At 43.5% G+C, this 14,056-nt stretch overlaps 1 protein-coding gene, 1 long non-coding RNA gene and 1 other non-coding gene across 3 annotated transcripts in view; 2 read left to right on the plus strand and 1 right to left on the minus strand.

The window, feature by feature from the left end:
* Window positions 1-10,686, plus strand: part of LOC134603105 (uncharacterized) — a 741,779-nt gene extending 731,093 nt beyond the window's left edge. The window contains exon 2 of the long non-coding RNA XR_010090452.1: window positions 10,173-10,686. This is a non-coding gene — a long non-coding RNA (uncharacterized LOC134603105). The remainder of the gene's footprint in view (window positions 1-10,172) is intronic.
* LOC134603914 (small Cajal body-specific RNA 14) lies at window positions 5,387-5,515 on the minus strand. Its single transcript, XR_010090651.1, has one exon. It is a non-coding gene; the product is annotated as a small Cajal body-specific RNA 14 (non-coding RNA).
* On the plus strand, window positions 5,803-10,686 carry SNAPC5 (small nuclear RNA activating complex polypeptide 5). The gene is made up of 3 exons (XM_063448756.1): window positions 5,803-5,995; window positions 7,658-7,738; window positions 9,542-10,686. Exons 1-3 carry the CDS (start codon window positions 5,906-5,908, stop codon window positions 9,656-9,658), a joined length of 288 nt encoding a protein of 95 aa, XP_063304826.1. The 5' UTR covers window positions 5,803-5,905; the 3' UTR covers window positions 9,659-10,686.
* Window positions 10,687-14,056: the final 3,370 nt, after the last annotated feature.

Raw genomic sequence — 14,056 nt, forward strand, 5'->3', positions numbered from 1 at the left:
CGTAGTCACAGGGCAGGAGGCGGGCAAGAAGGCCCCTCCAAAAGCTCATGGCAAACTCCCTTAAAGGGGTGAGTTTGCTACAATGGTGTTTTCAAAAGTAACTGAGTCAAATATAAGGCTTGCGTTTCAGTTTTTTCACATTGAAATTAGCCAGATTGGTTACCTTGCCTTTGAGAGCGTATGGTAGCGCAGGAATGAGAATTACCCCCATGATGGCATACCATTTGCAATAGTAGACAACCCAAGGTATTTCAAAAGGGGCATGTCCAGTCTTTCTTAATAGCCACTTAGTCACAAACACTGGCCAAAATTGGCATTCAGATAATTTTTTTGCATTTTTCACACACAATCAAATATTAACAATAACTTTGGCCAGTGTTTGTTACCAAGTGGCTACTAAAAAAGACCGGACATACCCCATTTGCAATACCTTGGTTTGTCTACTATTGCAAATGTTATGCCATAATTTTCATTCCTGGGCTACCATAAGGTCACAAAGGCAACATAACCAATCTTGCGAATTTTAGTGTGAAAAACACTCTTGTAGCAGATTCCCCCAATAAGAGACAGGACTCCAAATTGAGGGTGAAGTAGAACTGAAGTTTTAATGAAACACTCAGCTTTTTTGTAATTCTTTATTTTTGACGTGCTTTTGAGTGAATACAGGTATGCTCACAATGTCACAACATCATTAGGAATCCATCAGTGTGAAACACGGTAAGAAACATTGGTATGACATTTTCAGAAACAGCACTTTTTTTTTTTTGAGAGTGTAAAACACGCTAGGTTTAAGCTAGGCATTCATATTTAAGTTGGAATATATCAACATTCTTGTCTTGAGTAGACAATCTCATTAGTTCTAGCGTCTTGCTGACATTCTAGGTTACATTAAACAGACATATTTGTATGATACAAGCAAGCTTTGTTAGTCGTGAAAGCATCAACCTTACTAGTAATTCCAGGTAAAAACAGGCTTATTAGTTCCATCTCCAATGCAGAGGCAACGACCATAAAGACTTCAGAACAAGGCTCTATAATAGCAGGTTAATGACATGAAAAGATTTAAGGATAGAGATGTAGCTTTTGTCAGAGCATAGGAGTTAGATTAGTGAGAGGAGAGTGCAGCAGGGTGTCAGTTAAGAACAAACTTTTTTGTGTAAAAACAATGAGCAATAAACATACTGCAGCGCACTCATCTTGAGGCCCCAGTCCTAGCTGCGTGTTGCTAAGGTCGTAAGACAATAGCTAGTGAGTCCATTCTTGTCCAAGCACATACTCATCGGGGCATTGCGCTATGTCTCGGGGTGATTGTCTCTTGGTGTGTTGCTGGATTGCAGGCCTGCTCCAGTACAAGCCGGGTTACCAACGCCTTGCTCCCGGTGTGTCTCTGGTCCTGGGTGCCTCTGCAAGGTATGGGTTGCTTGGTGTGTCGCGTGTGCCAGGCCAGATGGTGCATGTATACTGCAGTGGACTCTGCAGTCTGGTTCCCGCTCTCTCGACCTCCGCCATCTTAGGTTGGGCCCTGTGCCTGCTCGGTGATTGGGCAGAGTCTCCAAGTATGGCTTTGTGGCTAGGACCGGGATCAGCCCCCCGGTCCAGAGGGGGGGGGATCAGGACCGAGTCCGCCGGTGTTCCGTGCGGGCTCCATTGGGCCGGATAGTGGAGCGGCGGCCGTCCACTCCACTCACTGCCAGGCAGGCCCCCACCTGGTGTAGCAGGGGCCTCTCCTCCGAGGGACTAAAACCCTCGCGGCAAGCCACTCCTCGGCTCCGGTAGCCCGTGTGTATCGAGGGCCGCAGGTGGTGAGTATTTTTTATTTTTTTTATTCTTTATTTTTCGTGTGCAATGAAAAGTACATGTGCAGGGCAACAATAGCCTCCAAACGATAAACATTATCATAAACAGTTAGCAAGATTTTAGGCACACATTTTTCTAATTATATACGGTCTCAATGTTATAACGAGTGAATTGAGGTGTAGAACTATTAGGGTTATAGACACCCTTCTATATAAGTCACCCTGAGTACTGCGGGGCCGTTGGTGGAGGGGGGATGGGTAGTGGCGGCTATGTCTGAGAGTTATTCTGTTCCCCTGTCGCATCTCACTTGCCGTGGGTAAGCTATGTGTCCCCTGGCCTCGGTGTGAGTGGTTGGGGCTTGTGGTGACAGTTGTGGATTCACTTTGTGTTGCCCCCTATCAAGTCTGGGTCCCGTCTCATGTCTCATCTGATCGTGGTCATTAGAGTACTTCAGCGTGCGCGACATTCTGGGAGTCATAGAGTGTTATGTAGTCCTAGGGGTGGTTGCGTGTTACGCTGGTCTAGTTACTACTATTAAAGGTTGGGTCTAGTTGTGTGAAAGTCGCTGTGTTGCGTCTGGGTTAAACTGTGCCCATGGGGCCAGAGGCTAGAAGTGTGTGCGCTGCAGTCAGTTCCCTTTAACCCCAGGGAGGGGGGTGGGGGGGGGAGGTGGTGTCACCGTGGCAGTGATTGTCAGCTCCCTTGGGCCTTTTGCCCGTAACAATAATCGTTGGAATATGACAGACTGTAAAGTTATGAAACATAAAACATTGAAACTTTTTAAACTTAAGGCTTATAAGGCTGTATGCAGATAGAGTTCGTTCAGGTTTTAGTGCACCGGCTTGGTCCAGGTGTCATGTGAAGATCTGCGCCTGTTGTCCCTGGTTGGAGTGCAAGCCTCGTTGTTGGGATCTGTGCAGGGTTCAGGAGTCCCAGGGCGGCCATCAACGCTGGTCCCTCTGTGTGGTCAGTAGCTTTGTAGTGTTTGTCGTCTTTGGTGATCCAGAGTGTCCCTGGTGTCGACCACCTGTAGGCTATTCCTGCTGCTTGGAGTTGTTTGGTGATTGGGTGCATGCTCTTGCGCCACATCAGTGTGGCTCTGCTGAGATCCTGAAAGAAGGATAGTTTGCTGTCCTCAAACTCAAATGGGGTGTTGTCTTGCATAGCTGCCATTAGTCCAAGTTTGTCAGACATAGATTGGCATCTTAGTATTATGTCTCGTGGAGCTGTGGTGGGTGCCTGTGAGGATTTGGCTATCCTGTAGACCCCGTCGAAGTGAAAGGTTTTAGCATGCTTGGTTGGGAGGAGTGTGGCCGCAAGGTGCCTGGTATAGTGCGGTAGCTCCTCCAGCGGCACCATCTCAGGTACTCCCCTGATCTTGATGTTTTTGCGGCGCCCTCTGTCGTCTAGTAGATTGACTTGTCTGGACATTGCCGCTTGTGGATTGTAGGTTGTGCAGCTTCTCCCCCATTATTTTATAGTTCTCCCTCAGTCCCTTAACCTCCTCCTCGATTGCCTGGGTGCGTGAGGACACTGCGTGTACATCTAGCTTTAGGACTGCCAGATCTGCTTCCCACATGTGTCTCAAATTCTGTTGCAGGCCTGTCAGCATTGCCTGTATATCTTGTTTTGAGGCCGGTGCAGTGGCTTCTGACCTCTCTGCTTGTGTGGGATGATGGGGACTGGGGTGTGGGCTTTCCTGCGGTTCCCCCTCTTCTGAGGGTGGCGAGGATTCTTCGTGGGGGGTCTTCCCTGCGCTTGGGGCCAGCAGCATTTGGCCTATATCACGCTGTGGTTTCGGGGTGCTTTGGGGTGGTTTTTGGGACCTGCGCCCCATCTCACCTGAGTTCTGTGCGCTGGGGTACCAGTCCTCCAGTTCTGTGAGGTTCCAGGGCCAGTATTCCCCTGCTGTGGTCTGAGGCCTCACTCCCACCCGGTAGGCCTTGCCGCCGCGGCGTTTATTTTTGGAGCCGGGCGTCTGAAAGAATGGCATCGGCGGTTACAGTGGGGTCTGCTGGGCTCCTTGGCGGTATTTGTGGCACGGGGTAGCCCGGGATGCCTCGGATTTGTGCGGATTGCAGTGCTTTCAGCCGGAGCTCCGCGGTCGCACGTCTGCTCCGGTCCGGTGTCAGGCTCCGCCCCGGTGGTGAGTATTTTTATCCCCAAAAAAGCCGATAAATAGGTCCATTGGGTCCTGTTGTGTGGGAGCTGGTCTCCCCTGCGGCTGCTCAGCTCGGCGGTCCGGCCCCGCGCCCCAACACTCAGCTTTTATGCCCATTTTCTACAGGGTTTTGTAAGACGACCAATAAAACACGTAAATTATAGTAAAACACTCCCAGCAATTACACACAAATCACCCCCCCTGTCTGTGATATAATTACTGAACACAATGGGTTAAAGTAATTATCACTGGCAGGAAAAATACACTTTTTACACAGTTACTGTAACTTTAAAAATATACATCCAATCTTCCTAAAAGTAACATATTACTAATCAGCATCCTTTAAATATAAACACTCTCAAAAACAATACAAATCCCTCCAGTAGATAAAAAGTTAGTCGGAAGTCCTTTGTGATCGGTCAATTTCAGGCATAAAAATTATTGTCTTATTCGAATGCACGAACGGGGCCGTTCGTGCAATTGGCTCAGTATAGCAGTGAGTGAGTCCAAATAGCCGAACTGTACCGAACGGCGACCACCCAGCCGTTTGTCAATTAGGTCAATTAGTTGCGGTTAACCACAGCTTCTGGGAGGTAAACAGGCTGCACACTCCCATTGCGTGTGGTCTGGCCATTCGGCAGTTTATTCGGTAAAATAAAAGGGAATAAATAGGGCTAAATTCATGAACGGCATACGAAAAAAAGGGCACTGGTAGCCACAAAACTGTGGTGTTGTCAGTTACTTAATACACAGTAAAAGATATATTAAAAAAAAAATAAGATATAGACTTAGCCGCGTGCACTGACCGCAGTGATCGGTCACGTGGCCCGCCTGGCACTAGGAGCACGGCTCGAGTCACGAGCTCGCTCTTAAAGGGGCAGTAGTAGCCAAAAGTTGATTCTGGCTCCCATTGGCCCACGTCATTCCAGCACCCCCACACACGAACATTTTGGGGGCACAATAGCTTGCATTTAAAAAAAAAACTAAACTTTTTTGACTGTAATATAATAGCAGTCAGTTTCCTTCACACGTGTGCAACTCATATCTGGTGTAACAGTAGTGTACATTTAAAAAAAAAATACAGGGGGCCCTCGATGTTGTACGTGGCTGGGTGTAGAAAGAGACCTTCAATTACATCAGTGAGGACAAGGAACGGGACATGGCTAGCTTGGTATCCAACCTTGTGCAAATTGGGAGTTTGCGGTTGTGCAAATGGACTGTTAGCGGTTGTTTGCGGTGCGTAAAACGGGGAGTTTGGTCTGTCACTGTGTTGTATCCCTTACAATACCTGATTGATACAACATCATACCTGATGTTTTAAAGCACTTTATTCCAAACAATTTAGGAATGTTAGGTGATTTTTGCTAAGATGATTCTTTGACTAAGAAGCGAACTCCATGGTGCCAGTTATAGATTTATTGAAAATGATCTGTTTGGTGCCATCGCACAGGAGCCCAATATCTTGACAGGTCCTGTCGGCAGGAACCACGTTATATCTGTGGCAGCCTTAATGTCACATTAAATGTCTAATTGATGCAACCATGAAACTACTACCACAGCTCAGGGTGGATTCGAACCCACAACCCTGCACATCGCATGCAAAGACACAGCCTACTGTGCCACAACCTACTGCAGGCAGAGTTACAGAGAAAGCACTCCATATATATCACATCAAACTGCTGTACAGATCTGTCACCGATGTTCTGAACAAATATATATATAAAAAAAAATAGGAGTTTCTATATAAACTCTGTTTGTTAATTTGCCCACACTGCCCGCAGTAAACATGGCCGCCGGCGCTTCGCGCGGAGGAGGGAGTAGAGCGGCTGTCAGGGTGGCGCAGCGTGATGACGCGCAGGGTCGCACAGACAGGAATCCTGTGCTGAGTTCATTGGGTTCTTACGTGATGAGGCGCTCGCGGCGGTGACCCGATACCCCGGGGGCAGGATGCTCAGCCGCCTGCAGGAGCTGAAGAAGGAGGAGGAAACTCTGCTCAAGATCAAAGCGTCCTTACACGACCAGCTCAACAGGTTAAAGGTCAGAGTGCGCGGGGGCAGGGGGTTAAAGGTTACCTTAACATGTTATCAGACAGGTTCATATAGTGACAGTGACTGTGACTATCTGTTAATATACACACACTGAGTAATAATAATATCAACACACACTGAGTAATAATAATATCAACACACACTGAGTAATAATAATATCAACACACTGAGTAATAATAATATCTACACACTGAGTAATAATAATATCAACACACACTGAGTAATAATAATATCAACACACACTGAGTAATAATAATATCAACACACACTGAGTAATAATAATATCAACACACACTGAGTAATAATAATATCAACACACACTGAGTAATAATAATATCAACACACTGAGTAATAATAATATCAACACACTGAGTAATAATAATATCAACACACACTGAGTAATAATAATATCAACACACTGAGTAATAATAATATCAACACACACTGAGTAATAATAATATCAACACACTGAGTAATAATAATATCTACACACACTGAGTAATAATAATATCTACACACACTGAGTAATAATAATATCTATACACACTGAGTAATAATATCTACACACTGAGTAATAATAATATCTACACACTGAGTAATAATAATATCTACACACAGGGTAATAATAAGATCTACACACAGGGTAATAATAATATCTACACACAGGGTAATAATAATATCAACACACAGGGTTTTAAAATTTACACACAGGGTAATAATATTTACATACAGAGTAATATCAACACACAGGGTAATATATCTTCACACAGGGTAGTAATATTTACATACAGGGTAATATATCTTCACACAGGGTAATATTTACATACAGGGTAATATCCCCACACAGGGAATATCTTCACACAGGGTAATAATATTTACACACAGGGTGATATCTCCACAGAGGGTAATATCTCCACACAGTTATTGTGTATAAAATATCCCTTACATGCAGTGTTTTACACAATAATGGGTTATTGTCCACCAGGAAATTAACAACTACCCTTATACCCTTATGTTTACCTGGAGTCCACAGGCTGTATAGCAAGACCACACTTGTCCCTCAGAGTGCTTTCTTAGGACTGGTGTGTGTGTGTGTAGTCATGCTTCCCGACTGAACCTATTTAGGAGGGACAGTCTATATTTTGAACCCAATTCCCATTGACCGTCTTCTCTATCCTAATGTTTATGTACATAATATACATACTTTCTGTTTTAAATTACATTTAGTCACATAAATTATTTGTAAGTCACCTAAAATTTTGCCTAATATGCCTAACCACTCCTTGCCCACACCACCACTCACACTTGTTAAAATTAAAATGTCCATTTGAAACGTTGGGAGGTATGATAGTATATGGGTGTTTGATGTATACAAACTATTTCTTCATTAGTACACCGTATTGGTATTCCTTTATTTGTGTAACTGTATAGCAGTGTTAAGTGTTCAGCATTGTAGTGCTCTATACTTCCTACAAATAATCTCAGAGAGATAGCTTGCTCCCAAGTTATACATGGATCCAATTTAATGAAAAACTTTGTAATTCTGGTATGAACTTCATGGACAGTTAGTAGGGAGTATTATATTGCATGGTTACAAAAATAGGGGTTATCTCCTCTCACACCTTTCTAATTCTGATACTTAATCTGACAGGTTGAAGAACTGGCTCTCCAGTCCATGATAAATGCACGAGGCGATGAGGATATACAAGCTCCCCATGAGGAAGCTGAAGAGGTAAGTGGACTCTGAATTTCACAAACTTAAATTTACAATGCCCCCTTTCTAAAAGAAACGTTCTGATTGCAGTCCTTTTTCCCTGATCATTGTTGGAGGACATTTATGAAACAGAATCGTGAGAACACTTCAGCCTACATGATTCTTGTAGTTACTTTTATATATAATAAGGCAGTGACATACCAACCAGAGGTGTAATTAGCCTCCCTAAAGTTGCATTTGGTTCTGTAACTTTAGGTGTATTTAACCCCGCCTACCTTTAGATGCTATCAGGCCAGCAGATTATGTCAGCATCATTTTATTTTATATGGCAATATATACATAATTAGTGTAGTTAAAGTATATACCTGGCTACACGTCTGTTAGGAAAATTATTACAACTTCTCACCAACATAAGTATGTATTTATCAACATCAACAATTTAAAATAAGTATGTCTAAGGACCAACATCTCCAAAAAGGCAAGAGGAAGGCTAAATAATCCCTTTACCAAGTAGGACGGTGAGTGTTGCCAGCATGTTGAAATGATAAACAATGGCAATCATTCAGAGAAGATCTCAGGTTGCCCCTTTTTCACGATAAGGAAGCTGAACAAGATATCTGTTCTTGAAGCATGATAGCACTTTATAAAAGCAGGAAAGTATTTGGACTCAAGTCTTGGACATAAAATGGTAGCACTTGGAAAACAGCAATATCATTACGATAACTTTTTTTCTTGATGCAGCCTTTCTGTTACAAGCAAACGGGATGGTGTCTTTTTACCCACAGAAGGCAATATGAAAATGTTAGGTTTTATACTTTAAAGGGACACTCCAGGCACACAGACCACTTCTGTTCATTGGAGTGGTCTCGGTGCCAACTCCCATCACCCTTAACCCTGCTATAATTACCGTGCAGGGTTAAGTGCTCCTCCAGCGGCTGTCTATCAGACATCAGACAGCCACTAGAGGGACTTCCATGTTCTTAAAACACGAAAAGTGTTTAAAACAACGCTGGACGTCCTCACACTATGTGAGGACCTCCAGCATCGCCAAAATCCCCATAGGAAAGAATTGAATAATGCTTTCCTATGCGCATTAGGTCTCCCCCGCAGGCTGACGTCGGCAGGGGAGGAGAGTAGGCGAAGCCTGACCCAGCGCCAAGGGACATCGGCGCTGGACTCTGGTAAGTCACTGAAGGGGTTTTAAGCCCTTCAGCAACGTGGGAGGGCGAGGGGCACTCCAGGGTCCTGCAGTGACAGGAAAATGAATGTTTTCCTGGCACTGGAGAGTCCCTTTAACATAGGCTTGTGAACTTGTCTGTTTTGTGGTTTGGAGGGTGGTGTGTTGTTGTGTGGATTTTTTTTGTTTGTTTTGTTTTTTACATTTTATTAAACTTTTTACATGTACAAGTAATATAAGTAAACAATATAGCAGTTTGTTATCCAAAGGTGGCATGACTGCTTGCGCAGGTAAGAACCAAACAACTAAATAGACAATATAATCTAATATGATTATAGAGCACAATAAAAAAAATGAGTAACACTGGAAATATTTGGTTGGTATTCTATGTCTCCTTAAGTAAGTCAGAGAGAAAACCACTCCGTCTACGATGTTTTAATTTTATTTTACATTTTTGTACTATGGTCACTTTATTTTGCATCATTTCAATTGTAATAGTCAAGGTTAGGTTTTCGCATATAAACGTTTTATCATGCAGAAAATACATTTTAAAAAAAAAATTTTTTATTATTCCTTGTCCAAGATAGAAAATGCAATGAAATGTACAGTACAGTTTTTAAATTCTAATATCCATTTATTTACAGGGATCCTTTTTGGTGGATGATGAAGAGGTCATAAATAAGACAGAACTACAGCTTAGCACTATGGAGAACTCTCAAGACCAGCAAGAAATGGAGGAAGAGGACGAGTCAGACCCTTAACCCCTCACAATCCACCACTGTCTCCCTCTTGGTTACATATGAACACCAACCGAGATATAAAGATTCAATCGAATTTGGGAAAGATCAGAGTTACAGTAATATTTCATAGTTAAAACTAGAGATGATCTTTGTCTCGCCAATTATAGCTGGTTAAAACCCCGACATTATCACAAGGGGGAATCTAATGCTCATGTAGATCACTCGTTTTAGGCCTTGCCCATAGGAAACCACTAAATCAATGTTTTTCTATGGGGGTTTAGAAGACCCTGGGTGTCCTCATGCAAAAGGTGAGGACATCCAGCGTTGTCACAGCGTTAAACGCCATGAAACAGCAGGAAGCGCCTCTTGTGGCTGTCTGGTAGACTATCACTAGAGGCAGTCTTAACTCTGCAATGAAAAAAGGGTAGTTTCTCTAAAGCTGCAATGTTTTCATCTGCAAGGTTAAGGGAACACTGTACCCAGACCACTGGAATGAGATGAAGTGACCTGGGTACCTATAGTGTCCCTTTAACAGCAGCAGAAAGGATATATCATTGATGGTGATAATTTAATCTGCATGCATCCTACATAGACGTTGGTGTTGTTAACCCTTTCATGCAATGCTTTATTGAAGGAACACTCCCACCACCATAACAACTACAGTTCATTGTAGTGTTTATTGTTCCAAGAGTGCCCTGGCGCCCCCTTCCTCCATCATAAGGAATCAACCTGTTTTTGAGCAGTTTGACTTCTTACGTGGGATACATCAGCTGTGATTTTTTTTTTTTTCTGTTACAAATAATAATTTTCCTCTTTTACATTGTGGGATTTACACTCCGCTCTTAAAAGCACATTATTACCTTTTGCAGCAAAGGACCAAGGGCCTTATTCTCTGCTACTGCCCTGCCATGTGTTGCACGGCAAGGGCATTCAGTGAGACCAAGTGGATCTTAAAATATTAGGGTGTCAACTTCAGAGATAGACCCATGTCCAAGCACTGAATCTGCAGTTTACAAATGTAAATAAATTTTCTTTGTGTAGATTTTAAAGCGTGCCCTGAGCAGTGTGTGGGGAGTCATTCTTTTCTGCAATTATATTACATGATTGTGCCTACATACCTTTCAAGTGCATACCCTTCACATTTTTGAATAACAAAAATATATCTAATAAGTATTATGCAAAGCCGGGAATAAGGTAAAACTGACCTGGGCACATACTCAACATGCCGAGTGGGCTGTTCAGAGAATACAGATTGTGCTGATTTGTTGTGCTCTGTGTTCTTTACTTAGCAGGGTCGATGACTGGCTGCACACACTCCCAATTGTGGGTCAGCCTCTGCTGTGGAGTCCAAGTCTCCCTCCATTCAGCACCACAAGAACACAGAGGCTGCTCACCCATAGGTGGGCTCTGTGTTCTTTTGACCACTCTTTCCACAATGGTCAATAATATTGGAGCCACAGACTGTTTGGTTTTACTCGGATTATAGCGACACTGCAAACATTCTTCTTAAAACCACGTGCTGGAACTGCTCTTTTGGGTGATCAGGAGTTCCAAATTTATGACAAAAGTAGCTGATCTGGAAGCATAGCTGATTTGGGGAATTTTTCCAGTTCAACTATTTTGCTCTCGAATTTTACATTCACTTTGAATTCCTGATAATTCTCACTTTAGAGAAGAACTCTGCCAGTATAGAAGGAATATTTTTTTTGGTTCTGAGCACACTATGTACACTTATATTATTCTTGACAAACTTCAACAGCAGCCTGTAGTGCTCTGTAAACTACAGGTATTTAATGCACGTGGACCTTATTTTTCACATTGTGATGACATTTTTGGTAGCTGCTTGAAAGGCAATAAGTTCCCAGACCAATAACTATAAGCAAGATATTTGCACATTTGCAAGTATTTTGTCTCAGATACTTCATATGACATGAAGGTATTTCTGCTTCCTTTTAAAGTGTCTCAGTTCCCACATAGATATATTTATAAAAGGTAGTCCTTGGTAGTGGGATAAGCAAGTATCTAAGTTAAAGGGACACTATAGTCACCAAAACAATTTTTGCTTAATGAAGCAGGTTTTGTGTATAGATTGTGCCTCTGAAGTCTCACTGCTCAATATTTTTGCCATTTAGGAGTTAAATCAATTTCTGTTGATGTAGCCCTAGCCACCAAGAAAATGGTTTTATTTTCAATCAGATGTTAAATTACTTTAGACGTTTTTGTCTCCTGCTCTGTAAATTGAACTTTGATCACAAACAGGTAAGTATAAACATTAGACAACTCTTTACAGGAAGTGTTTAGGAAGGCTGTGTAAGTCACATATAGGGAGGTGTGGCTAGGGCTGCATGAACAAAGTGATTTATCTCCTAAACGGCAGAGAATTGAGCAGTGAGACTGCAGGGGCATGGTCTATACACCAAAACTGTTTCATTGAGATAAAGTTGTTTTGGTGACTATAGTGTCTCTTTACCCCCTTAAGGACACATGACATGTGTGACATGTCATGATTCCCTTTTATTCCAGAAATTTGATCCTTAAGGGGTTAAGCAAGATTTTGCATGTATACTGTTTAACTACCACTCATATTTTTCATTTTGGTACTGTTTCTGTTGAAAATTCAGTGTCTACCAATCTAACCTGCCTTAAAAGCTTGACGAGAAAAAAAAAGACTAAGTGCCACCTCTGAACCCCCTTACTTTACTATGTAAATTATGCAATGTTTGGGAGATATAGAAATTAACTCTTTCTAATTACTGCATCAAATTTAATTTCATTAGTTAAACAAAATGACACAAAAAGAGACCACTATAGGCAACCAGACCATTTCAGCTCAAAGAAGTGACCTGGGTGCCAGGTCCCTCTATTTTTTTATTTTTTTTTAATTCTTTATTTTTGTTGTGCATGGTATAACATTAGACTTGTTTAGCTACAATAGCCGTCACAATCAGAGTAAGTACAAGCATTATGGACGTTCAGATATACAGCACAGTTTTTTGTTTGTAACGATAGGATGAAAAGACAGTGGAGAGGCAAAACGTAGTCAGAGGATACAGGCTTTTCTTACTGTCTGTGGTAATAATGTAGGCTAAGGTTCCACGTTTAGACTGCATGCTAGACTATCCTATTATTTAATAATTATATATATGCAGGCTTAAACTTATGGCATTGTAGGCAAGGTCAACGCTCAGCACGCTACCACCCATTATAGCGGTTCTCTCTCCCTCACATTTTGCTATATGACATGCTTGCGCCTATATGTGGATGGCTACAGTACAGTCGCAGGGTGCGCAGTGAGATGTGATGTGCCATTTTTGATTTGTTAGTGGAAAAGAAAAGCCACCTTGGGACGTATGACTTGTGGCAGCGCTATTTTGCCTTGGTGCCTAGCCCACCAGTATTATCAAGTTGGCAAATGGTGTTCGGTCCGCCATGCGGAGCAGTGGCGGGAGAGACTAGGGTGTGGGTTATGTAAGTGAGTAAGTGGTATGAGGTTGTACCCCTACCTGTCTTGGGCAGCGTAATATGGGTGTTAGAGTGAACGAAGTAAGGCAGGGTGTCCGCACATATTTTAAAGGAAAAATGAAAACATATAACATAACAGAACGGTCGTCCCTTGTGTGCCCCTGGATCTGTTGCATCTCAGGCGAGAGTCCCAGGCTGATGTGGCTTGGATGACAGCCAGCCACTATAGTCAGGGAGTCAGCTGATGCCTTGGTTGGGCGCTCCGCTTCCATGTGTGTACTGTCCGGCAACAAATGTCCCGTGTATGCTCAGGGACACTTCGTCCCGCGCCATGTTCCGGCTTAAAGGAGTAGTCCGTCGCTTCTGGACCTGTCGCTGGTGAGATGGTTGCAAGGTAGTTGAGCGGTGTGGCTTCTTGGGTCTCTGCTTTGCTGCCTCCCTCAGGGGGCTTTGCGAGGCCCCACCGCGGACTGCACGTCGTAGTGACGGGCGTCTTCGCCTGTGTTGGCTGTGAGGGGACGTGCGGTGCTTCATTTGGGAGACCTGCATATCCGAGGGGTAAGTTTTGCTGGCCTTTTGCCTTTAGTGTTCGTTTTGCTGCGGGTACTGGTTTGCTGTGCCCTTGTCTCTCTCGCCATTTTCGGGCCTGCCCTGGGGTTGGTGCAGAGATACAGTTATGCGTCTCAGAAGGCTGATGTCGTGCCAGGGCCCCTTGATGTGATTTAACCTCCAGCTGTTGCGGGTGGTAGGCTAGCTTGTGTCTGTGGGCGCTTTGTGTTGCCGGTCCTCACAGTGCCGTTAGCACACGTGGCGTCCGCCATCTTAGGTGAGGGATATAGGCCGCAGATCTTAGTGGCAGCAGTGGATGACTTGCCTCAGAGTTGGGACCGGGATCACCCCCACCGGTCCAGAGGGGGGGGGACCGAGTCCGCACAGGTGCTTCTTGTCTGTCGGGCT

This window comes from Pelobates fuscus, chromosome 3 (genome assembly GCF_036172605.1).
Source record: "Pelobates fuscus isolate aPelFus1 chromosome 3, aPelFus1.pri, whole genome shotgun sequence".
Lineage (NCBI taxonomy): Eukaryota > Metazoa > Chordata > Amphibia > Anura > Pelobatidae > Pelobates > Pelobates fuscus.